At 38.4% G+C, this 25,126-nt stretch overlaps 1 protein-coding gene across 8 annotated transcripts in view; it reads right to left on the reverse strand.

Moving 5' to 3' along the window:
- FRY (FRY microtubule binding protein) overlaps positions 1 to 25,126 on the reverse strand; it is a 329,636-nt gene that overhangs the window by 138,759 nt on the left and 165,751 nt on the right. For all 8 annotated transcript variants that reach the window (XM_070800572.1, XM_070800573.1, XM_019971430.2 and 5 more), the window contains 8 exons: positions 17,476 to 17,615; positions 13,757 to 13,847; positions 13,450 to 13,529; positions 13,252 to 13,332; positions 8,292 to 8,460; positions 5,638 to 5,730; positions 5,444 to 5,542; positions 3,285 to 3,386 (listed from right to left, as the gene is read on the reverse strand). In XM_070800572.1, coding sequence (XP_070656673.1) covers positions 3,285 to 3,386; positions 5,444 to 5,542; positions 5,638 to 5,730; positions 8,292 to 8,460; positions 13,252 to 13,332; positions 13,450 to 13,529; positions 13,757 to 13,847; positions 17,476 to 17,615 — 855 coding nt within the window. The remainder of the gene's footprint in view (positions 1 to 3,284; positions 3,387 to 5,443; positions 5,543 to 5,637; positions 5,731 to 8,291; positions 8,461 to 13,251; positions 13,333 to 13,449; positions 13,530 to 13,756; positions 13,848 to 17,475; positions 17,616 to 25,126) is intronic.

The following is a 25,126-nucleotide window of genomic DNA, read 5'->3' on the forward strand; positions in this document are numbered from 1 at the left end:
TTGAAATGATATGGTTGGCTCTAAACCCCACAAAATACTGAAGCCATTCAAGACAAAGTGTGCTCCTGAAACCATGTTAGCTTTTCCTCGGGTATTTCTTGCCTGTTGAGGACTCTTGAGGTGGTTTGGAAGGTTTTCTGTATATTAATGACATTTTAAATGGTCCCATTTAATGCTTACTGGGTTGAGTTCTAAATACATGTGCTACAATTTTGTTTCAACTGTAGCTCATCAAAGATTTTCTATACCTTTTACCCTCGAGGAGGTGAATTTCGACCATTTCCTACCCATAAAGTGAAGGATCATTGCCTTTCCTTTGCCCAGTAACTATCTGCTTTATGCTTCACTGGGCACCTGACCTGTCGAAATGGCACAGGTGTCTCCTCACTCCCAGCTTTTGCATCCGTTGTCTGCCACACGCATTTTGAAACTTCATTACACATCCCCCATTGAAACATCAAGCTCCTTGAGAACAGGCACCCTGGATCTAGTTTTTATATAACTGACTTTCCTATCTTCCCCACTTTGAGTACCTTTCTGATCTTATTGCTTTCCCCATTGGGAAATCCTGATGCTTGAAATATTCACATGGGGAAACATCATCAGCCCTTCTCTCAAGGGCTGTGTGTAACTCTGTTACTAAGTCTTTTTGGTGGGCTTCCACTGACTTTTACATAGTATTCTAACTGTAAAGCAATTAAAATAGGTAACTAATGTGAACCTACTGTATAAAACAAGGAATGTTACTCAGTGCTCAGAGGTGACCAAAATGGGGAGGAAATCTAAAAAAAGAGGGGATATATGTATATGTATAGCTGGTTCACTCTGCTGTACAGTAGAAATTAACACAAAATTGTATAGCAACTATGCTTCAATAAAAATTTTTTAAGTGGCTGATTTTATACTTAAATATAAAGAAATTAAGTTCAAAGTAAGATTATGCTACTGTATTTCAAAAGCAATTCTGGACACAAAAAAAATGTTGGTCTTTTGGGCCACAATAGTAAATTTTAATGCAAAACACTATTTTGATACGAAAATTCATCACAAACATCTAGCATAAAAAATACAGAAAACTGAACGTTCTTAATCAAGTCTCTCTTTTTTTTGTTTTGAACAAAATGATCTTTTTCTTTGTGTAAAATGTAGAAGAAAAAACATGTTTAACTAGAATAACTGAATAGCATAAAAGTGGATGAAGTAACAACAAAAAATGACATTAAGCTGTGTGTTAGAGGCATATGACAGATGGATAAATCCCTGAATAAAACCTCTGAAAGTGGCCATTATATAATAGTTGATATCCTGAAAAGCACTTTGTTTTCCAGAATTCTTAAAGGCTTAATTCTATATCCACTGCTATTATATTTCCCTGCCAATTTGAAGAAAATAAATGATTCTAATCTTGGATTTCACAATCAGCTTTCAGAGCCAGTATCTAGCTACTGCTTCAAACAGCTCCAATGCAGATTACTGTGTCATGATGGTAAATGCCAAAATAATATAATTAATCTTAACCACTTCACTAAATTAAAGTGTCTTAAAATAAAAAAGACAAGACAGCATGTACAAATACATACAGGATTTTATAACTAAATATATATATTTTTTAAATTCTGAAGAAGCGTTAAAATTATAAAAGGAATTCAATATTTTTGGACACACGGGAGAAAAATTACGATAATTAGGTGCTATTTGCTTATATTAGAAATGGTGTTCACTTAGTTGACTTTTATCAACAGGTCACTAAAACTTAAAATCTATTCACCATGTTCAAGTTTTAAGTCAATTTAAAAGCTAATCATTATGGCTGTTTTAACTCTAAGTTCCCAGGTTTCAGGGTCTTCCCAGGTGACTCAGTAGTAAAGAATCTGCCTGCCAATGCAGGAGCTGCTGCTGCTGCTAAATTGCTCAGTTGTATCTGACTCTGTGTGACCTCATGGATTGTAGCCCACCAGGCTTCTCTATCCATGGGATTCTCCAGGCAGGAATACTGGAATGGACAGCCATTTCCTTCTCCAGTTAATGCAGGAGACTTGGGTTCATTCCCTGGGTCGGAGAGATCCCCTGGATGAGAGCACAGCAACCCACTCCAGTATTCTTGCCTGGGGAATCCCATGGACAGAGGAGCCTGGTGGGCACATAGTCCATGGGGTTGCAAAGAGTCAGACATAACTGGGCAACTGAACATGCATGCCTCGGTTTCAGGGACCATGCCTTGGCTCCTTCCATCACCCATTGTTCAGTGAGTGCCTAGGACTAATAATTGAATATCATGTGGCTTGAATAGAATACCTTCAAATAATCACAAATAACAGGGACAGGAAATAAGTGCTTTCTGTTAGTAGGTCAATCCTCCCCCGCAAACCCCTCTGCAAATAATGGGCTGACCCAAAAGTTCATTCCGATTTTTCCACAACATTTTACAGAAACTCCAAACGAACTTTTTGGCCAACTTAATGTTTTCCTAGCCTGGAATGAGTCAGGGGGAGGCTGGAGCAGATTTGGGTGAGCTTCCGAAATAATTTCACCTGCTTCTGTCAGTGAAGTGTGACTTCCTCTTTTTTCAGTCATTTAAAGCCTGACCATAGATGCATACAGGCTTCTCAGGAGGCACCAGTTGTAAATAATCTGCCTGCCAATGCAGGAGATGCAAGAGATGTGGGTTCGATCCCTGGGTCAGGAAGATCCTCTGGAGAAGGAAATGGTAACCTGCTCTAGTATTCTTTTTTTTTAATTTATTTATTTTAATTGGAGGATAATTACAGTATTGTGATAGTTTTTGCCATTCATCAATATGAATCGGCCATAGGTATATATGTGTCCCCTCCATCCTGAACCCTCCAGTATTCTTGCCTGGGAAATTCCATGGACACAGGAGCCTGGCAGGTTACAGTCCATGGGGTCGCAAAGAGCTGACACAGCTGAGCACACATGCATACACACAGATGCATAGGGGCATTTAATTCTACCTTTCGAGTGATCCTTATTAGATAAGATTTTACAACACTGTAAATCAACTGTACTTCAATAGGAAAATAAATGTTTTTTAAAAATTTAAAAGACTCCCCCCTCAAATTTGACATGATTTCTCTTATCCCCAATCACCTTCTACAACGGACTATATTTAAAAAGGAAAACGCTCATTAATACTTTCTTCATTATTCCCATAGTACAGGATCATTTCCCCCACAAACCTCAGGAGTCACTCTCAGGAGCACACACCAGCCTCAGACACATAATACGTTTTCATAAAAGAGTTTTTCGAGCTGACAAATACTCACTTTAAGGTTGGATAAGCAGTTGTTGAGGAAAACGTGCCACCTGTTCAGGAACAGCTGCTTCTGGCTGACACAGAGCAGACAGGTCACCAGTGGGTACAAGGCCTGAGGAGAGAGAAGAGGAGGCCACAGGATGATGTAATTGCAATCACTCAGGTAACACAGGCTCTCTGGAACCACCGTCCATCCATCCAGCTCCCCCGTGTGCCGTACGGGCCAGGCTCTGTAACACACCCACACCCAATGGGTGCTGCGTAGAGGTGGGCATTTTGCAAGTGTTTCTGAGAAGGATGGAAATGGAATACTCTAGAGTTGTGTATAGGATTGGGCTTCCCTGGTGGCTCAGTGGTAAAGAATATGCTTCCCAGTGCAGGAGAGGTGGGTTTGATCCCTGGGTCGGGAAGATCCCCTGGAGAAGGAAATGGCAACCACTCCAGTATTTTTGCCTGGCAGTTCCCACAGACAGAGAAGCCTGGCAGGCTTCAGTCCATAGGGTTGCAGAGTCGGACGTGACTTAGTGACTAAACAGAATCAACAATGTACAAAGTAGAGTGAGTTTCATGGATCATAAATAGAAATCTGATTCACTGATTTAGTCTTCCCTTATGAATTTTAAAAACAATCATAGATCACTCTCAATCCTCTGGAAAAAAAGGAGGAAGGCACACTGACTTTGAAAATGTTACTGGTTTTTTTTGCTCATAAACATCTATTAGTTTGTCCCTGTCTTAGAGGTAGGTGTATATATTTTCTTTTGCATGCAATCTTCCTGTAATTAAGGAAGATTCCTCAAGGAAATGTTATTGCCCTGGTAAACTCCACCAAGACAAATTTAACCGCAGGAGGAATTTGCTTACAACCGAATAAACAGAGGTGCTACTGTGGTTTTCCTGCTTAACTGGGCAGGTTTCCCGCAGCAACTGGAGAAGACAGAAAAGCTGGTGGGTGGTTTTTACAGTATACATGCAGAACTCACCACCATTTTGCTGAACCAGATAGTATATACCTTAAATGTCTCCCCCGAAAACAAGGGCTAGTGAAGATTTAAACAAAAATATAACTGGTTCATCCATTAACTTGAATTAGAAAAAATCTATTGCCACAGTGAGATTCAGTGCTTAACATTCCATTAACTTGCTTTTTTTTTTTTTTTTAATTAACTTAGTTTTAAAGTGATGTTGAACTACCACTGTCATTGAGTACAACTCTAATTACACCTGGTAATTTAAACACAAAATACAAGCAGTCACAGAGACCACAGAAGGTAGACAAATGAACAAATCTGTCACCACTTCCAGCAAAGCAACTCTGAGTATTTGCTCAGATAATGGTGGTAATGTTCATACTTTAAAGAGTAACATAAACAATACTAGAAATCAGCAACCTAAGCATCCAGCTTCCTCTTTACCATTGCAGGTACAGCTGATCTACCACCTTCCAATTCATAAATCAGAGCTTTATTCTTTATTCACCACCCCAGACTTTGTAACACTCCCAGGCCCAACGGGTGTTGTGCAGATGTGTGCATTTTGCAAGCGTTTCTGAGGACAATGGAGGAAAAAGGGTGATGTGATATTAAAAACTTCTATGCTGCTTTTCACCACAAAAGCCTTCCCCAAGACTGTTTTCTCAGCCTTCAGAGAATCTTTCCCATGGGCAGCTCTCTGTGTTCTAACTCCCTTTCCTGTCTGGTTCCATTTTGATTCTGAAAATCAGGATGGGAATTAGCCAGTGAAAATTCCTTGGGCTTGAGAAGAGAAACTTTTGTTAGCATCTTTAGCCTTCAGATTGGAAAAAGTACAAATTAAAATAAATATTAGGTTAAACCAATCTTTGAACATAAACAGCAGAATCTTTAGGACTAGTAGGGTCCTTGAGGTAACATGGTCTAATTCCTTCCGGTTACCATGATTCAATCAGTGTTTAATATTAGGTACCAGCTCCAAATTCTGAAATGTTGCCTCTTTGAGAATCCCATGGACAGAGGAGCCTGACAGGCTACAGTTCATCGAATCACAAGAGTTGGACATGACTTAGCACTTTTTGAGGGAGCTGTAGGTAATTCTCCCATCTGCGGAACTCTTATGACTCTCAAACAGACTTCAGCCTAGGAATTTGGGTCACTGCAGTTTTGTGTTTTGAATTTTCTCACAGTTACTAACCAAGGAATGCTTCTTTCGAGAAGAAAGTTCCAGCGTGGTATCATACAGGCTTTCAACGAAGTTTCTGAGGCAGGGAACATTAACTTCATTTTTAACAGCCTGAAACAGAGATGCGTGTTCATATTATACTTAATGAAATTGCTGATTCTCTAATCCAATTTGAAGAGATTCTTTAAAATGAAAATGTAACTTACAGCAGCCACTGGGACAAGAATTTCAACAAACAGCCCAGCCAAGGCGTGTTTGATATCTTTGTCTTTGACCTCAAGAAAGTAATGTGCACATTCCTGGGAAGCAGAAAGAAAGTCAAGGGAGGGAGAAAGATTGAAATGTGCACAGAAAATTGTAGGTAAACAAATTTTAAGTCAACAGATCTTAATTCAGTAACACTCAATAACATCACATACACCATAATCTATTTTTAAAAAATCACTGGAGTCCAGCATTTATATTTAAGTTCACAATAGCCTCCAATGACATTTTACAGGGCTGGTTTTCTCACTCTCCCCCTAATTTCTATCACAAAATCATGATGCTGAAAGGACAAAGTGTCTATAACCAGTAAGCAGGTGTTCATCCCCTGACTTACTGGTTGGTTCATTCATTCATTTCCAACAAATTGCTATTGACTAGCTACTATGTGGGGGAGCCCTGGGTCCTTGGATAACCCACAAATACAGATCCCCAGAGAAGGAAAACACGGGGAGAGATGCAGAAGACATTCATCTTGTTTTAGGCCCTGACAACCCTGGGCACAAAGATGTTTACTTGTTAGCCCTGACTTTTTAGGTGTTTATTGTTCAGATAGTTTCATGAGCAAGTCTGGAATGCTTCCCTTCCCCACCTGGGACAAGGAAACCTTTGGAAGCATTCCTCCAGCAAGGAGGTCTTTGCCTGTGGACTCCTGACCCCAAACGGTGCTTTTGGTTGTCTGGGGAATAATTTATTAGAAGAGTTGGCCTGTTTAGAATTCTGCCAGCCCCCTTCCCCTTCCTGACCTTTTGGGTGGTAACTTACTGTGGTCTTTTCCAGATGTAGCTTTCATGGAAGAATCCAAGGTTACAGGTACTTCTGATGACATGTAATATGTGTATCAACTATTACCACTTTTTTTCAGTCCACATTGAGACTATCAGCAGCAACAGTTACTCAAGTCCCCAGTATATGAATATCATACTAAGACCTCAGTCCAAGACAGGCATTGCCGGCATGCAAAGTCTTTGAGACTGTTTTCCCTATACAGAATGGGGCATTATGGTTCCCAGAATTATGGTCCTTTTCCCACATTATTTTGCATACATATGTAAATATCATCTCAAATTGTCATGTACATACACATATACATGAATCATTAGCATGAGAGAGAGAAAAATAGTATTTACTGAGTCCAAGAATGCTCAGAACCACCTTCCAAAGTGAGTGTCACTGTTACCACTCTGCAGGAAAGGTAAGTGAAGCTGGGAGGAGTTAGGTTGTGACTTGTCCAAGGTCACAGAACTGGTAAGCACTGAAGCTTGTATTCCTCAAGTTTGATATGGGCCTATATTCTTTTTTTAAACAGCTTTATTGAATACAGTTCACATACCATGCAATTCACTTTTATAAAGTGTACAACTAGATAGCTTTTAGTATATTCACAATTGTACATCTTTCATCACAATCAAATGTAGAATCTTTTCATTATCACAGAAAGAAACTTTGCACCCGTGAGCCAGAAGCCCGGCCCTCCCTAAGCACAGCCGCCTCCTCCAGCCCAACACAACTAACCTATTTCCCATCTCTGTGGGTTTGCCTCTCCTGGACATTGGCTATTAGGAATAATGCTTCTGTGAACACTTACATTCAAGATTTTGTGTGGGCATACATTTTCATTTTTCTTGGGTATAATATACCTAGAATTGGAATTACTGGATTGATGATTCTAGATTTAAATATTTGAGGAATTGCTAGACTGTTTTCAAAAGCTGCTTGTCTATTTTACACTTCCACCAGCAGTGTATGAGGGTTACCATTTCTCTACAACCTCACCAACAGGTAACTTGCTGTCATCTGTCTTTCTGCTTATAGTCATCCTAGCATGTATGAAGTGGAACAACCTCCATTCATAACCCTGGTATTGAAACTCTTTATTAAGGTTCCCACTAAATCTAATTCACAGCGCCATTAGAAAAAAAATCCTTCAGATACTAAAGTTTTATAAAATCTAATACAGCTGTGTACTCTGGGAAATCCTTATTAGCAATAATTCTTTAGTACAAAATGGTGAACACTGTGTCACAGACACCTAAACCTAAATGGTTTAGTTGATTTTTACAGTAAGTATAAGGATTTCATTACTTAAAGTTCTGATGCCTAGAAATGTTAACATTGCCAACTCAATGCTATCAATCTTAAAAAGTAAAAAATAAAGCCATATTTTATTAACAGAATAATATGCAACCAATGAGTGAAAAAAAGAAAAAAAATCTACAAATAAAATTCCACTGTACACCTACTCCAAAGATGATATGAGTTTAAAAATGAAATTATATGCCTGAAATTCTATCACTAGGTTATGAAACCCACTCGCCGAGAATGCAGGAAACACAAGAGACATGGGTTCAATCCCTGGTTGGGGAATATCCCCTGGAGGAGGAAATGGCAACCCACTCCAGTATTCTTGCCCAAAAAATCCCATGGATAGAGGATCCTGGTGGGCTGCAGTCCAAAGGGTCACAGGGAGTTGGACACTACTAAGCAAATGAGGACATGAATTATTGAGAAAAAAATAGTAGGACTTTAGTGAGTGGGTTCTCACCTTTCAGGTCCTGAGGAGGGAAGATGCACACGTTCCCGCCCAAGACAGTACCTGCATAAACTGGAGAGAGGCCTCAAAGTCCTCCACTGGATACATCTTAATTCGGAAGAACTTCATCCCCATTATCAAGCTGATGATGCTTTGAACGATATATGGGCTCTGCTCTTTGTGCCGTAATTCTTTGAGCTCTGCCATAAATTTCTTCTTTACAGCAGGGAATCTAAGAAAAGGACAGGAGTGATTTGTGAAATGATGGGTAGGAATGTGGGGGAAATGCGAGCCTCCGACATCCAGGAGTGACAGCACAACTGATGGGGACACGTTCCCATCAGCTGAAGGACAGTGACGGGCATTCTGTAAAAGTCTTGATATTGGGGCTGTGGTAAGCATCCAATCTTGTTTCTTCCCTTATTCTACCAGATGCTCAACGTCTCCTTCAAGCTAGGGAGAAGATGCAAGGTTATTTAGAGCCCTTCCAAATGCTCTAGCTCTTAAATTGAAATGATGAAAAGCTCCATTTCCTCTGGCTTAGCAATTGCCTGGGTACTTACAGACCCCAAGGGCCTGAAGTATCCAATTGTGAACAGATGAGCAATAATATATTATAGGAGGCCAGGTATTTCTGACAACAGCAGCAAATAATGCCAAGTCATATTTCTACATCCATTTACAAAGTTTTCTGTTGTTGTTTCTTTTACAGTTTTAGGTTAATGATTATTGAGAAAAATATTTTTAGGTTGAAGGAAAAATCTAGTAATGGGAAAATTCAAATCATTTCTAAAAGATGACTAAGCTGTCTAATACATGTATGGGATTTTACAACTAAAAAGAGACGATCCCCAAGGAACTTAGGGTATTTATACAGTTTGAAAGTAAAATAATATTAATAACATTAATCACAACAACAACATTATCATAAAAAGTTTAAGAAAAGAATAGATCCTAAGAGGGTGGAGAAGTAGCAGATTGTCAAAGTGCCGAAGGGTAAAGGAACATAAACAAACAAGTTATCCAAGCTATATCTGAGATGGCTGGTTTGACTATTAGTTTAAAAAAAGGAAAAACAAGGGAAGTTTTCTAAGATTCACTGCATTCTGTTTCCTGAGTTTCCACATAGGATCACTTAGGAACAAGACATGATCAGAAAGGGTGATTATGTTTATAAAAGTTGAAGGCCAATTAACAGAACCCCAGAAGTTTGGAACAACAACTCTCAACACCTCAGAGTAGAAATTTCAGGACATATAAAGTAAATATATGGACACAGTTTCACCAACAGGCAGTGCAGGGGGTGTGTGTTTGGCAAGTTGGGTGGAAGGGGCTTCATGAGAACTGGCCATTTTCTTGTTCCTGGTTTGAGTGCGGGAACTGTTACATTTGGTAACAGTTTTTTAAAATCATATTTTCTAAACAATTTATGAGTTTTTCTTTATGTCTGCTGTGTAGAGTAAAAAAATTTTAAGAAGGCAATGGAGCAGCGTAAGTAGTGAATGCATTTCCATTTTATGAAGAAACAGATCAGAAGATCAATGTGACAAAGATGAGACTCAAACACAGACCTTCTGATGTGAAATCCAGAAATGTCCACTATTTGCTGCTGCCTTTGACAGCTGTGAGCTGAGAAATGTAGTCCCCACCCTATTTAGAACAGTGTGCAGTTTAGTTGGCAAGATAAAACAATGTAGCACTGACCATGAGCCATGTGAATAATAATAATTTCAAAAATAACAATAACCATTACTATTATTTGAGGTATGTTAGCAAGTGCCTGGGACTCTTCCTGGATCTCTCTGGTCCTTCAGGAAGGTGAAATGCCCCAACCCAGATCATTCTTCACACAGATCATATTTCACACTGCCCTTTATGTGAATAATACACCTAAAGGGGCTGGGGGCAGGCACTGGAGAATGAAGGGGCTCTTTTCAGCTGGATAATCAAAGAATACATTAGAGGGGATTTATGTTGGGGTGAAGGGTGAGCAGAGTTTTAACCAGGGACAGATGAAGGACAGGAAGCAGAAACATCATGGCAAAGAGACAGGAGTGACATTTCCAATCAAGATTATAAAATTTCACAGTTTCAAACTAGACTTTTTAAGAATTCCATTCTATTCTTTTTAACTCAAGCTATTTCCAAACACTAAAAAAAAAAAAATCTATAGTTTTAATTTTGAAATGAGAGACTTTAAAAGGAAAAGGTAACTTTATAGGTTAAAGCTATATGGTTTTAAAGATCACATGATACTTAGAAAGCATGCTTTCCTTTTCTAATCCATGACTAAAACAAGGAGAGGTAGGGAAAGGCAGGTTATTTGTATATGTTATTATTTCAACATTCTCACAAGTTAGTGGCTAAATGTCTATTTTTCATTTAAAAATAAATATGGCTATGTTTTACTTTAAAAAGTTCTAAATGACATAAACATGTTATTTTAAAATAAAAATAATCTAGAAACCTACTCATACTTAAAAGTTATTTTCCCTTAAAATAATTTTAGGGAAAAATAAATTTCTTTTCAATAACCATGCTTTTAGTGTTCAATATTCTTTAGTAAATACAGTAACTAAAAACTTTTCAGTCTCCTGCTTTAAAATGTATAGAATGCACAATATTTATATTATTATTAAAGTGAGACTACAAAATATATACATTAAAATTATATCATATAAAAAGAGAAAAATTTTGAAATTATGAATCTTAAAAACAAACATCACTATTCAAATGAATATACCAGACTTTAATCCCCAAAACTTACCTTAAAAAAATCTAATTTTAACTTTAACTTTGAAAGTGCTAAGACCCTGGGTGAATATCACTTAATAGCAAAAAAATTTCTGTGATAGGAATTAAGCACATTATCACTAGTAAGAGTAAAAATAGTGTTTCTGCTTAAAGACCAAACTAAGCATTAGTAACTTAAGTCAGAATGAAGAAAATATTTTGTATATATTACCACTGGGATCTAGATATAAAATCTAAAATTAGAATTGTTACATTACTCAAGTTTATTTTTTTAAGAAAGATAACCATCCTGTATCAGATAAGCATACATCCTTTTTTTTTCCCCCACCGAGAACAAAGGAAGCAGTAATTTTCTAAGGCGACAATAAAGAAATGGTTCTGGTATACTAATGAGAAGAATGTAATACGATAATTTGTAGTATGACACCCAAAAGGTTAACTCTATACTGACCATTTGAGAATTTATCACTGTGATTACTATATATTACTGCAATTACTTCAAGAACCTATTGGTGAAAGCATTTTCTTGTGACTAGAAAGTGCTGGACAATTATCCAAATTGAGGCATTTGTTATAGCCTACTATTGCAGAACTGAGACAAATATTGACATCATGAAAATTGAAAAAGTCACTATTGGCAAGAAACAGTGCCTCAGTGGATCATAAATCTGACCTAATGTGGAAATTCCTACAACCTTAAAGTGTTGTTTTAATTATGACATCTCTCAATTCATTCTCAATTGAAAATCGATGTAGCTAAGGAAAATCCTTCTATAGGAACTGATATTGTTAGGTACAGTTCACAAAAACTAAGAAAAACACAAGAAGTCATTTTTGGCATACTAAACTTTCCAAATGATTGTATAAGTTATGCCGGGATAATTACAAAGGAATATGATGAGATTTTCAGGATTTGACAAACCAGCCAAAATACATATTAACAAGTCATTTTTCTGATCTTTTCTAGGTATGAGGTAGATACATATGAGTTAATTTACCAGATAACTGTAACTTATCCCCTCAAAAAGCCAGTACTTTCATTATCTACTTGTAATAGAAATCTCTCCAAAATGCATTATACATTTTTTTAATGACTCATGAGCCACAATTATTACAATGGGCTATATAATAAAAGTACAATATATATTCTCATGCAAAATGCTCCAGGTAATTCTACTGTTTAGTTCTTATGTATGCTTGGGTCCGTTTCTTTCCTCTCTATTGCTGTCAGGTTTTGAGGCTGAAATTTCTCATTGTGTAGGTGTACCCACATCTCTTTCATCTAATGCGGACGTTTTATGTGTTAGAATAGGTAGTCAAGATGAACAGACAAACAAGGTTAGATTAAAAAAGTCATGTCAAGAAGTTTTTGGGGTCTGTTTCCTGAGTTATTTCTACCGTTTGGCTAGTTAAAGTTGCTGAGTAAGTGCTTTTAAAAAACTTTTGTTTTTTGATAAATTGAGTGTTTCCACGCTGCTAAGTTAGGAAATTCCATCTCTTGAAGATAAAAATCTTTCTGAGGGTTGCATTTCACAAAGATCAGGGCATCACTGTTGTTCCAAGCTGGTCTCTTGGCTTGGATTCACATTAAGTTTCTGGCTCACTTGGCCTAACTTAGGCATCCAAGATCTTGCCCTATTTGCCTCCGGGTTGAATAAGATGAAGATGGGTGAACAGGGTGTGACATCACTTTTGGAAGAAGTATCTTATTGCTAATTGTCTAATACCATTTTGTTCTAGCCTGCTAAATGGTGTTATGGGGCCAGATAAATTTAGCAATGAGAATTTTCCAACTTGTTTCCATGACAGAGTCTGGGACATTTTTAGCTCGGCTGAATTAAGTAAGGTCTATAGTAAAGGGACATTCTAGAACGGAATTTTCCCATTCATGGATGCTATACCGTAACCACCCACTCATGGAATATAGAACACAAGACTTTTAAAACTGATAAACTTCTTTGAAAAATTGAGCAGGAAGAAAAGTACTTTGGTTAGGCCATTTCCTTCTTGGATGCAGTAGTCTGAAACTCATGGACTCTTGGTAGCATCAGGCCCGACTGCCAAGTGAAAAGGGTAATGGAGAAAACAAATTGGAAGAAGACGTGGTACTTGCCTCAGGGAGCTTCTAGTGAGATTCAGCAACAGGACACACACAGCAAAAATAAACCCTAAGTTTCTTGTAAGCTCACACCCTTCCCCTTTCTGGGAGTAGGGCCGGATGGCACAGACACTCATGTTCTTACGGTGAAGGATTCTGAGGTTCACTTACTTAGCTTGTGCCAGCACACCAATGACTTCTGCATACAGGTCTGCCACAATGTGCATATTGCCAGTGTTAGGACCAAGGTACCTAGACAAGATACAATTAGACAAGTGAGGAATCCCCCAGGTCATCTGAGAAGAGCAAACTCAATTTCTTTTTAAGCACCCGACTTCTTCAAAATTTGAAGGAAAGAAATTACTTTACCCTTCTTTGTACTTAAAGTGCTTGAAAGCCAAGTTAATAACATCATGTATTAAACTGTCTATTACAGGATGAAGTGGAATCTGGAAAAGAGAAAAGATGGTTCTTAGCTTGGAAGGGAATATTAAAGATCAAATCAATAAGAGTACTTCCAGTGGACTATAGACAGCCTTTAGCCATCAAGCAATACAGTTCATGTGACATGGTATTTGAAATTCATGGACAATTTAATAAACTTAGACCTCAAAAATATAAGTTGCTATTAGATAAATAAACCTTATCTAAAGGTAACATTAAACTGATGACCTACCTGTTTCAAAACTTCTATTAATACTAAAGAAAAAATAAAATCAATGGCGAGGTCCCGTCTTTCCATTAAATAATCTCGCTGCTGTTCATCACTGTAAAAGTTTAAAATATTCACATTAAATAGGCACTAAAGACATTCTCCAAGTGATATAATTCATCAAAAATCTAGGATTCATCCCCAGTGGGCTGCAAACCAATTTTGTTATGACAAGACCGCAGTGATAAATACACACTGAAGTTATTCCTATAATAAGTGTGGTGTGATGGACACACTGTGGATCAGAGTATCTGACATCATATTTTAAATGTTCAACCAAGTCAACTTGAGTCACTATTTGGGAACCGACAATCTCACCTTGTGGACCTTCCTAAGGTACCTTTCAATTTAGGAATCCTACCGTCTTGAAGATGGAAACAAACCTGACCCAGGGCTCCCAGGCTAGAGATAGACACTTAGAGGATCTTGTGAAAAGATCAAAACAATGGAAAGAAATAGTATGATTATCAATGGGAGTAGGACTGTAGCGGGTGGAGAAGGATCAGTGTTAAATGTTGTTCCCCCTGCCTTCCCGGCCCTTTCTCTTGACCTTTTGCCACTTGAGATTAATGAGAGGAAGAAAGAAGATGTCAAGGGGTGGTGGAAGAGAGAAAGATTAAAGAGCAGATGGACGAAGAGGTAGAAGGGGCAAAGGAGAGTCATCTGAACTCATCAAAAGTTAGGGAACAGAATAAGCACCGTCAGGAGGACAGAGTGTGAGTTTTCACCTCCCTCCCTTCATTTCCTGCTTCTCTAATGAACTGATTGAGGGCTAATTTGGAACTGAACAAATGAAGGGACTGCCAAGCTCCTTACCAAAGAACGGTGGCTAAGAGCGTTGGCTCTGGTGTGGAACAGTCCTGGGTGAAAATTATGGCTCTTCCACTTACCAATAATTTTTCTATTTACAAAATGGAAATAATAACAGTCATTATAGTAAGGTTTGCTTGAGTATTAAAACGTGTAAGTATTTAGTAGAGTCTCCCAAACACACAACTGCTCAGTACTTGTATATTAAATAAAACTCATGAGAAAGGATGATGGAATTTGGATTTGTCAGGCAGATATTTTCAAAATACTTTTAAATACGGAACATTTTTCTCTTCAGTCCAGAGAGAATGAGAAGAAAGCATATAAAAGATTTAAAAAAAAGAACTTTGGAGGAGTTCTGCAGCCTTGAGAGCGTCCAGTTAAGCCACCAGGTGACAGAGCAGGTCAACAAAGAAAGCTGCAGCTTTAACTTGCAAGGGGAAATGTATGAACCGGGTAGGAGCTCATTCTTCAGGATCATTAACAAACAGTCCTGCCAGGAGGGAGAGCGATGGACCAAATCATCTACCTGGAGCCCTTCAAGACCCACCAGAATTAGAAAATGCTGCTGCCAGATGAAGGGAGGAGAGGAAAACATATGGAGCTACGTTAAACACAGGGCGTCTGCAAGTCTGACCTAGAGATTACATCATGGAGAAGAGAAGCAAGAAGTCTGTAGACCAAAGGGAAGGCAAACTCTCAGAGATGGCCAGCAGACGTGGAGAGGGGAGGGCTACTGGGGTCTTCAAAAGGGGCCAGAGGACCTTGAGAAAGTAGCAAAACAAAAAAAATTGGGGGTAGAAAAAAAATTAAACTCCTGCTTTGATTTTATTTGATCAGTCAATTTATGCTTTCAAATAAAAGGAAGACATATGCATTTCCAATAATGAATTCACGTTGTTGCTGGTTTGTGGTCTCTCTGCCAGGAGCCAGAGGCATCTGACAAATTTATTTGGCAGTCAAAATGTTGATATTGTACTAATCTTAGAAATCATATACAATCTTAGAGATCATAACCCAAATACACCTCCATCACATTTGACTGTTTTCAGTTGCTTATGCTTCTTCCTAAAGTTCTCTTTTCTTGTTTCTAATAAGAAAAACCCCATTGTTAGCTACTTCATGTTCTAGAGACCCTCATTCTTTTGGTTTTCTCCAAAACACATATTCTCTCTAAAACACATTCTCTCTCATTTTAAGCTTCCAATTGCTAACTAAAACACAACTGAATTGAATTTCACTGTACCAGTTCTGTATTTGATCTTGACAATTACTCTGATCTCCTGGAAATAATCAGTAACACAATCTAAAAACCAATTATTTTCAATTCATACAGAAATCAGTTTATGAAAAATCTAGTTTTAGTAACTCAATTCTGAAAAATAAAACTAAAACTAACTGAATTAAGCTCATTCAAACTGTCCCACTTTCCACCCCTAGAAAGTTTTAGTATCTATTAATAAGCTGCCATGTTATACAGGGAAAATACTTAATTAATAGGTGGATGAACTTATTAATCATACAGACTGAATCATTTTCAGACACAGAATTGAAATTCTACCTTTAAATTTGATACATTAAAAAGTAATTTATGAGAAACTGCTAATTGCTATGGGTTTCTTTTTAGGGTAATAAAAATATTGAATGAGACAATGAGATGGCTATACAACCTTGTGAATAAACTGAAAGCACTGACTTACACACTTTAAAAGGATGTGTTTTATAGCATATAAATTGCCTCCGTTAAAAAAATCCTCTTCAACTAGAATAATTATTCAATATACAAGTTATTAATCTCTCCTCCAAACAAAATAAGTAAATAAATCTTGCATAAAACTCAAGCATATTGCAACATGAAATTACAAGTTCAGACGACATGTAATTTGGTAAAATAATAAGTCTTCAATTTCAAGAGAAGTTTACATATTTTTAAGCACTGGAGTGTCAAGAAACATGAGAGGAATAAATCACTCACAAGTAGGAGTTAATATCTGATTTTCTGAGTGATTACTTTCCATCATATTGTCTTTAAAAGCATTAAAAAATGTATAATCCATGTGGAGAAATCTGTGCTTTTAAAATAATCCCTCATTCCTTAAAGTAAGATAAATGTATTAAACCTTCTTATTTGCTACCTTGCTTTATTAGGCTTATTTCAAACACACAAAATTATACATATTTACTTAGAACTCTGGGGGACATACATTCATTGGACAGATCAACCAAGCGTCTTAAGTTTTATGCCTGAACAGCACAAGTAGCAGCAAGTTCTACTTTTCAAATCCACAAGAGAAGGGAACCACAGAACAAACAGGCAAATCTCAGCCGGGAGGGAAGCTAGGGATGGGGTGATCTGACTTCCCACTTTTGCCCATGAAGAGGCTGAGGTTCAGACAGGTGGGGAGTTGCCCAGAGTCTCATGGCTAATTGGTGGCAGTTCTGGGACTATCCCCAATGTCCAATCCACTGACCTTCCCACTGCGTAATCTGGGCGCCCAAGGTTACTAAGTGAATCCGAATATCTAGGGAATGTCCTGCAGGGCCTGCTGCGGGCTTTCTGCCTTTAACTGTGTACCAAAGGAGAGAGAGCCCAGGAGAGAAGCAGGCAAGGGGGTTACCTGGGGTCTTTGACACCCTGCCCCCACCACTGGCAAAATAAAGTCATGGAACCATTTCAACCTGTGGCGGCTCACAGCAACTAACATTCCGAAGGTGCCACCTGCTAGAAAAGGGGCCCCTGCAGCCTAGGCTCAAGTGTAAAGAGGTCAGAAGGTCTAGTGGCATTCCCAACTTCCACTCAGATTGGTTCCTTTCTTTTTTCCTAAAAAGAAAGAAAGAATAATCCTCATAATCCTTATATAAAAGAAATGTACCTTTTGGATTTATTGCTGGTTCTTGGTCTGTACTCATGTGATTCATCCTCAATGCCATTTTGCCTTTTATACCAGTCAAATAATGTACGTAGAATGGAAGGCAGGCAGTATTCAGAAAGGGAGCTCATTGAACTGATGACCTACAGAGAAAAGCAGGTGATTAAAAAAACTTGCGTGGCACTGCCAATTACTGAGAAAGTTTTTATTTCACAAATAACTCCAAACCATAGGCACTACAAAATATTCTTATTCATCACACTCCTCTCCTTAATAATCTTTTTAGTACATGCATTCCCAAGAACCCAAGTTTCTTACTGTTGACAGATGCTCTTCACACAATAGTAATTTTGTGGCTTAAGAAAGTTAATTACTTTGACTCCCTTTCATTCTAGAAATCAGATGTTAATTGCATGGACCGCAAAGAAATTATTTTCACATACCACCTAAGAAGTACAGTGCCTTGTACTTCTTAGATCCTCAAAAATGCTTGTTATACAAATAAATACATTAATTAATATAATTATACTAATGGCTTAGGTGAAATAAACAAGTTTACCCCCCAAAATAACCTAAGTTGTAATACAACTTGGAGAAGGAAATGGCAACCCACTCCAATATTCTTGCCTAGACAATCCCAGGGACGGGGGAGCCTGGTAGGCTGCCGTCTATGGGGTCGCACAGAGTCGGACACGACTGAAGCGACTTAGCAGCAGCAGCAGCAGCAGCAATACAATATATGGTTTTCTGCCAGTAATCAATCATATACAATGTGAAGTATGCCTCAAATTAGACTCAATAAGTGAGTAGCAATAACTTACCCTGTGTTAAAGGCAAACATCTCCCCTCTTCTTCAAAAAACAAACATGCTTTTGATAGATGAGTTATTTTACTTTCCTTATTTTGGAAAGATTCCTGATCTTTTACTATCATCCCCAAAGTGAGACTCAATCCATATCTCATATGCAAAAAATGATATCAAAATGGATCGTAGATCTGCGTATTACATCTAAAACTATAAAACTTCTGAAGAAAATATAGGAGAAAATCCTTGCCGCTTTAAGGTAGGCAAGGATTTCTTAGGGACCAAACCAAAAGCAGAGTTCATGAGAATTCGACCTACTGAAAATCATCAAAATCAAAAATTTATGCTTTTAGAGGGATATTGTTAAGTGATGAAAGGACTAGCCATAGACTGGGAGAAATTATTTGCAAAACATCTCTCTGATGAAGACCTTATAACTGGAACATGTCAAACTACAATGAGTTAGGTATTAACTACTTAATTAACAAACAGTACAGGCAAATCATAAAGCCTAGTGCTGATGAGACAGTGATAAGACGAACATGTTCATACACTACAGACAGACGAAAAAACTGGCATAACATCTGGAAGGTAATTTGGAAATACTTATCAAGAACCTAATAAAAGCATCCTTAATAAATCTACTCTTAGGCATTTCTCTCAAGAACATAATTAGAGATGAGTAAAAATGTTTATGACAGCCTTACTTAAAACAAAAAAAATGGAAACAAATGTCCAACTATACGTGTAAATACCTTAATCCAATGTAGAATTTGATGTAGACTCTCTATGAAACCATTAACAATCTTGCTTCAAAAACACTTCATGTTGTAAAATGTTCAGGATATGTTAAGTGAAAAAAGAGTAAAAGAACCTATATAAGTATAGGGCTTCCCTGGTGGCTCAAACAGTAAAGAATCCACCTGCCAATGCAGGAGACCTGGGCTTGATCCCTGGGTGGGAAGATCCCCTGGAAAAGTAAGTGGTGACACACTCCAGTATTCTTGCTGGGAAATTCAATGGACAGAGGAGCCTAGTGGGCTACAGTATATGGGGTCACAGAGTCAGACATGACTGAGCAACTAACACTTGCACTTTTCTTTCATTGTATAAATATGCAGGCATAGAACATAAGACCAGGAGGAAATATACTAACATATTAAGAGTGCATATTAAAATCAGGAGTTCTCAGGAGAGAGATCACTGGAGATAGAGGATGGATGGGAGTTTAAGAGAAATGAAGGTAGGATTTTACCTGGACCTTTTAAAAAAAGGGTAGAAATTTAAAATTATAGTCAAAAAAGAAACTAAGTAAGGAGCCTAAGCAGGAAATCCTATGGTTGGGAAGGTGCAAAATAGTTGTTTGTTGATAATGATTATACAATTAATGAAGGTTTTGAAGGAACTGAAAGAAGAAAATATCTGACTGGTATAGGGATTCTGGCACACCAGAGTGAAGGGAAACAAAGTTGATGATTTTAAGTTGGAACTAAATCAAAAAAGGTACTTGAAAGTGAAGTCGCTCAGTCATGTCCAGCTCTTTTGTGACCCCATGGACTGTAGCCCACCAGGCTCCTCTGTCCACGGGATTTTCCAGGCAAGAATACTGGAGTGGGTTGCCATTTCCTTCTCCAGGAGACCTTCCCGACCCAGGGATTGAACCCGGGTCTCCCGCATTGTAGGCAGACACTTTACCATCTGAGCTACCAGGGAAGTCCAAAAAAGGTATTTAATGCCAGTCTAAAAAATTTCCATTTTCTTCTCTAGAAAATGAGAAGCTCTGAAAAGTTGCTGAGTAGAATACTCAGCTCATAAAAACAGTGTTTAGGGAGGTTTAATCTAGCAGTGGCGTGCAGGCTGGACCAAAGGTGGTTAAGAGAACACACACACACACACACACACACACACACACGCACGAATAGAATAAGGATAATCCTGCAACAGCCCCAGGCACACAGTGCTCAGGGCCTGAGCTGGGGAGGTGGCAGCAGAAATGGAAAACCTTAGTTAACCTAAAATATTTCTGTAGTTAAGCAGGCGAGACTTAACTTCTTTTATAAAGCAGGCAACTGGAGCAATGGAAGATCAATGCTTCATGTCACCAAGACTTTCCACTGTCACCTTTAAAGCAAGCCCTAAGACTGAACAAGGCAATGATGCTGTATTCCTCAGACCCTATTTCTTGACAGCTTATTTCATGCTCTCTCTTATATTATATGTATATAATTCAACATTGTATTATCTTTAGTTATGGGTTAATATAATAATATTAAAAAAAATAGGCTATTGCTTTCAGCTTGCCTGGTGAACCTAGTCACTCTTACAGGTTTTTGTAATTTTAAAATATCTAGTTTTTTTTGTTTTTGTTTTTGTTTTTTAAAGAGCTACCCGCAACCCCCACCCTCCAATACTGTAACATTCACAGTCATAACAAATTTTCCTGCTCTTCCTGTGGATAAAACAGCAGAAAATTTTTGGAGGAAAGCCAACTACAGTGTGTCAAGGGTTTCATTTACTTGTTTTCTCTAAAGTTACCCAAGCATCAGAAGGATATTTTCCTCAAGTCATCATCATCTAAAATATTTTGAATTGGTAAACGAATTGGCTTCCCTAGTGGCTCAGTGGTAAAGAATCTGCCTACAATGCAGGAGACCAGGGTTTGATATCTGGGTTGGGAAGATCCCCTGGAGAAGGAAATGGCAACCCATTCCAGTATTCTTGCCTGGAAAATCCCATGGACAGAGAAGCCTGGTGGGCTACAGTCCATGGGGTCACAAAAGAGCTGGACACGACTTAGCGACTGAACGACAACAAAATGGAGGGGGTTCCTCCCACAGCGGTAAAGGGTTCAGAATTCAGAGTCCCTGACCATGGGTTAATTCCATCTTAATTACTGAATCTGTAATAAAAGCTTAAAGTAGCTACCATTATATTTCAATAATTTAAGAATACTTGTGCAAATCTGGATAAGATGCTAAGGAGACACGATAACTAAATGGAATATGGCATCCTCAACGGTAACCTGGAACAGAAGACACACATTAGGGAAAAACAGATGAAATACAGAGTTTAGTCCATAATATTGTACTGATGTTGGGTTTCTTAGTTGTGACAAATATACCTTGATAATATAAGAGGTTACAAAAACTGGGTGTGGGGTATATGACAAGCGTCTGTACTACCTTTGCAACTTTTCTATAAACCCAAAACTACTCTAAAATTAAACACTGATTTAAAAAAACATTGGGTGGGATATGTACAAGCTCCTTTACTTACTTCAGACCCATCAAGGTGCTAGAAACCTGTGTCTGACTCTTAAATCTCTCCAGGTAGAGCATTCAGCTACTTCACTTAGGTGTAACACACAATCCTCTGGAGAAGGGAATGGCTAACCACTCCAGTATTCTTGCCTGGAGAATCCCATGAATAGAGGAGCCTGGCGGGCTACAGTCCATGGGGTCACAGAGTCAGACACAACTGAGCGACTAACACTTTCATATTCCCCTTAGAGAATGTCAATACTGTTTTTCAAACCCCGGCTGTAATAATTTTTTCTATGCCTGAAAAAGCCTTCCTAAAGCCATTCTTGGTATTATATCTGTTGAGCATACTTTCCATGGCAAGTACACTGAGATCATCTTAGAAGAGATGAAAGGTCAGCATGGGGTGGCTGTGTGTGTTTTTTCCATCTCTCTGTTACTGCCCTTTTGAGTTCAGGCTGTCAGGAAGGAAGGGTGGAATTCGCAAAGACCTGGCCCTCAAAGCTCAGGAAGGGAGTAAGGTCTAGCTGGCTTCTTGGTTGCTCAGCTCCTTCATTTACTGGAAGCCGAGCCAATGGTGAGATGAATTCTAGCTCTGTGTCGCTGTGAAAGGGGAGGAACATTTACAAAGATGTTCTTGTTGCGTTTAAATGATCATATTCTTCCATCACAGATGAGCTAGGTACTGGGCAGCTTGAGGACCTGAAGCGCACAGAATCACAGAACTATTTCATACTGGTGTTTTCTTTTGGGGGTGGGGGGGATAGAGGGGAATACTAAATGTACTTTGCAAATGTTTTCTTAATGTTTACTTTGGCATTTTATATATAAATAGGCTAAAAGAGACTGTCCATTATGCTGTAGCTATGACATTAATTTTTCATAAGCATTTTATTATACTTGCTGAATGCAAAGAGGGAAACTTCAGACATAAATGTATGAATAATTACTCAGTGGAGTCATTCTGTATTTTACAGTTATAAGGCTGACTACTCATGAGTGGTGCATTTAATAAATAATTTTAAAGTAACTTCATTGATGGTTTAATTTCTCAAACTAGTTCAGGTGGCCAAGTGTCTGGGGGGTAGGGTTCTCTCTATGTGATACCACAAAATATTGATCTATGAAAGCAGTTCAGATGCAATTTCTTTTTACTCGATCACATTTCATACTATTGCTAGATTAAAGTATTTCAATGAGTGATGACAGACACCAAATGCTTAAGAATAATTTATTATAAAACTTAAAAATGTAAAAATCTATTTGTTAAATATGTTTTCTTGCAAATTAGGAAAAGATCTCCATTATTTAATTTTAACACCTTTGTCCACTTTCTGGTCCACTTCCACTGGTGAATAATTTAAGAAACACCGAATAACACTAATGTGAATCCAAAGCCAGCCAATTTGTTTTTACTCTCACTTATATATTTTACTTTTCACTTATACATTTAAAATAAGATTTTCACTGAACTGCAGCATGAGACTCAATGTTGAAGCACTAGAATTTCATCTGCCTTCTTCTGCAGGAAAATCATTGTTACCCAAGATGGTAAGAAGTTATTTAGTTTTATTATAGATTTGTAAGAGATTTATGTTACCATGTGTTTCTTGGCCATAGACGGCATTTTTAACGTTAAGGAACTAAATGCCACAAAAGGACATAAACATATACCATCTAGAAGAAAATCCCAAGAGTAGTTAATGAGAATGTTTGAGCAACTTACTTGGAACATATAGAGATGACACCAGTAGAGAACAGGTCACAATGAACTGTAAACAGCTGCAACTACTCAAAGTAGCCTATCTGAAGACTGATCTTCACGAGCTGAATTTTCATAATTTCATTAGTGTACTGGAAGATCACACGGTTTTGGATTCAGGTTACAGCTCTGCCCTTTATAGGCTACAATGAGCTTGGCCATGTTGCCATTTCTTTGAAGCACTAAATGGGATTTAATTCTTCTCTACTGGGCTTTTATGGAGACTAAAGGAGACACTATAAAGTGTGGGGCTCACAACAGACCTTCAAACATGCCTATTTCATTTTTCCCCTCTTCCATTTCCAAATATTGAAACTGAAGCTCAGACATAAAATATTTTGATTTTGATAAGATCATAGGCTAAGTTAATGACTGAAGTTGATGACAGATTTAATCAGAGCGGATAAATATTGCTTTTAGGTATAGACTCGGCCCTCTGGATCCACAGATTCCACCAACCACAGTTCAAAAATATTTGGAAAAAAATTCCTTAAGTTCCAAAAAGCAAAACTTCAATTTGTCACTCTCTGGCAATGATATGAATCCTATTTATAACTATTTATGTATCATTTACATTGTAATACATAAGTAATCTAGAGATGATTTAAAGTATACGGGAGGATGTGTGTAGGTTATATGCAAATGCTATGCCAGTTTACATAAGAAACTTGAGTATCTGCAGATTTTGCAGATTCTGGCATTCGGGTAGGCCAGAGGCCCTGTTATCAATGCCCCGTGGGCACCCAGGACAATCACAGTGGGGGAAGAACAAAGACCCACCTATCTCATACTCAAGCACAAACAATCAAGGTGTCCATTGGGACCTTTTGTTAGCTTGCATTCCTGAACTAAGCCAACTTTTCTGGCCCCCAGCAGATGTGAACACAGCCCCTCCCAGACGGTTACTGGAGATGCCTCTGAGCAACGCGTGTCCTACATCAGCTCCGAACAAGAAAAGCAGCAACTCCAGACTCCCTGAGTTCACTGTAGGCACAGCTCACTCTAAAGTGAATGGGAATAGGACCCTGAGATAGTAACTGTTCTGGAACCGGAAACAATCTGTTGAAAAAACCAATTATCAGAAGTCATGAATGATTCTCAGAAACCTCAGCCATCCTGAAAAAGGCTGTTGAGCCCAAATGTAAATGAAGAACGAATACACACACAAATAAATGAGTAAACCCAACAAAAACGAGCACGGAGATACGGAGAGCAGAGAAGTGGTCACCCCAGGGAAGAGGTGGTGGACAGGAGAAAGGGTACATGGGGTCACCTTTATGATGACAGATGGAAGCTAAACTTTGAGTGCACTGCAGTGCATACTGAAATCAAGTTATAATCCTGTACACAGGAAACAATTTGTAAAAAAAAAAAGGACATACACCTGGTAGAAAGCCTTAAGCTCTTGTATTACATGTGGCAGAAGAGGGTCCTATAGATACACACAGCCCTCATTTGATTCTGCTCTCCCCTCTCTGACCCACGCAAGACCGGTCCCTCTTCTGGCCAACTGCTTCATCAGCCCACCGTGTACTGCCGATGCTTACTCTTCCTGCTTCACTTTATTCCTGAAACCTGATTTCTGCTCTCACCACAGTCCTGTAACACACGCAACTCTTCTTTTTAGCATCCTTTGCTGTTGTTCAGTCACTCAGTCGTGTCTGATTCTTTGCAATCCCGTGAACGGCAGCACACCTGGCTTTCCTGTCCTTCATCGTCTCCCTGAGTTTGCTCAAACTCATGTCCATTGATTCAGGGATGCCATCCAACCACCTTACCCTCTAAAATCCTTCAATCAGTTCAGTTGCTTAGTCGTGTCTAACTCTT

This window comes from Bos indicus, chromosome 12 (genome assembly GCF_029378745.1).
Source record: "Bos indicus isolate NIAB-ARS_2022 breed Sahiwal x Tharparkar chromosome 12, NIAB-ARS_B.indTharparkar_mat_pri_1.0, whole genome shotgun sequence".
Classification (NCBI taxonomy): domain Eukaryota; kingdom Metazoa; phylum Chordata; class Mammalia; order Artiodactyla; family Bovidae; genus Bos; species Bos indicus.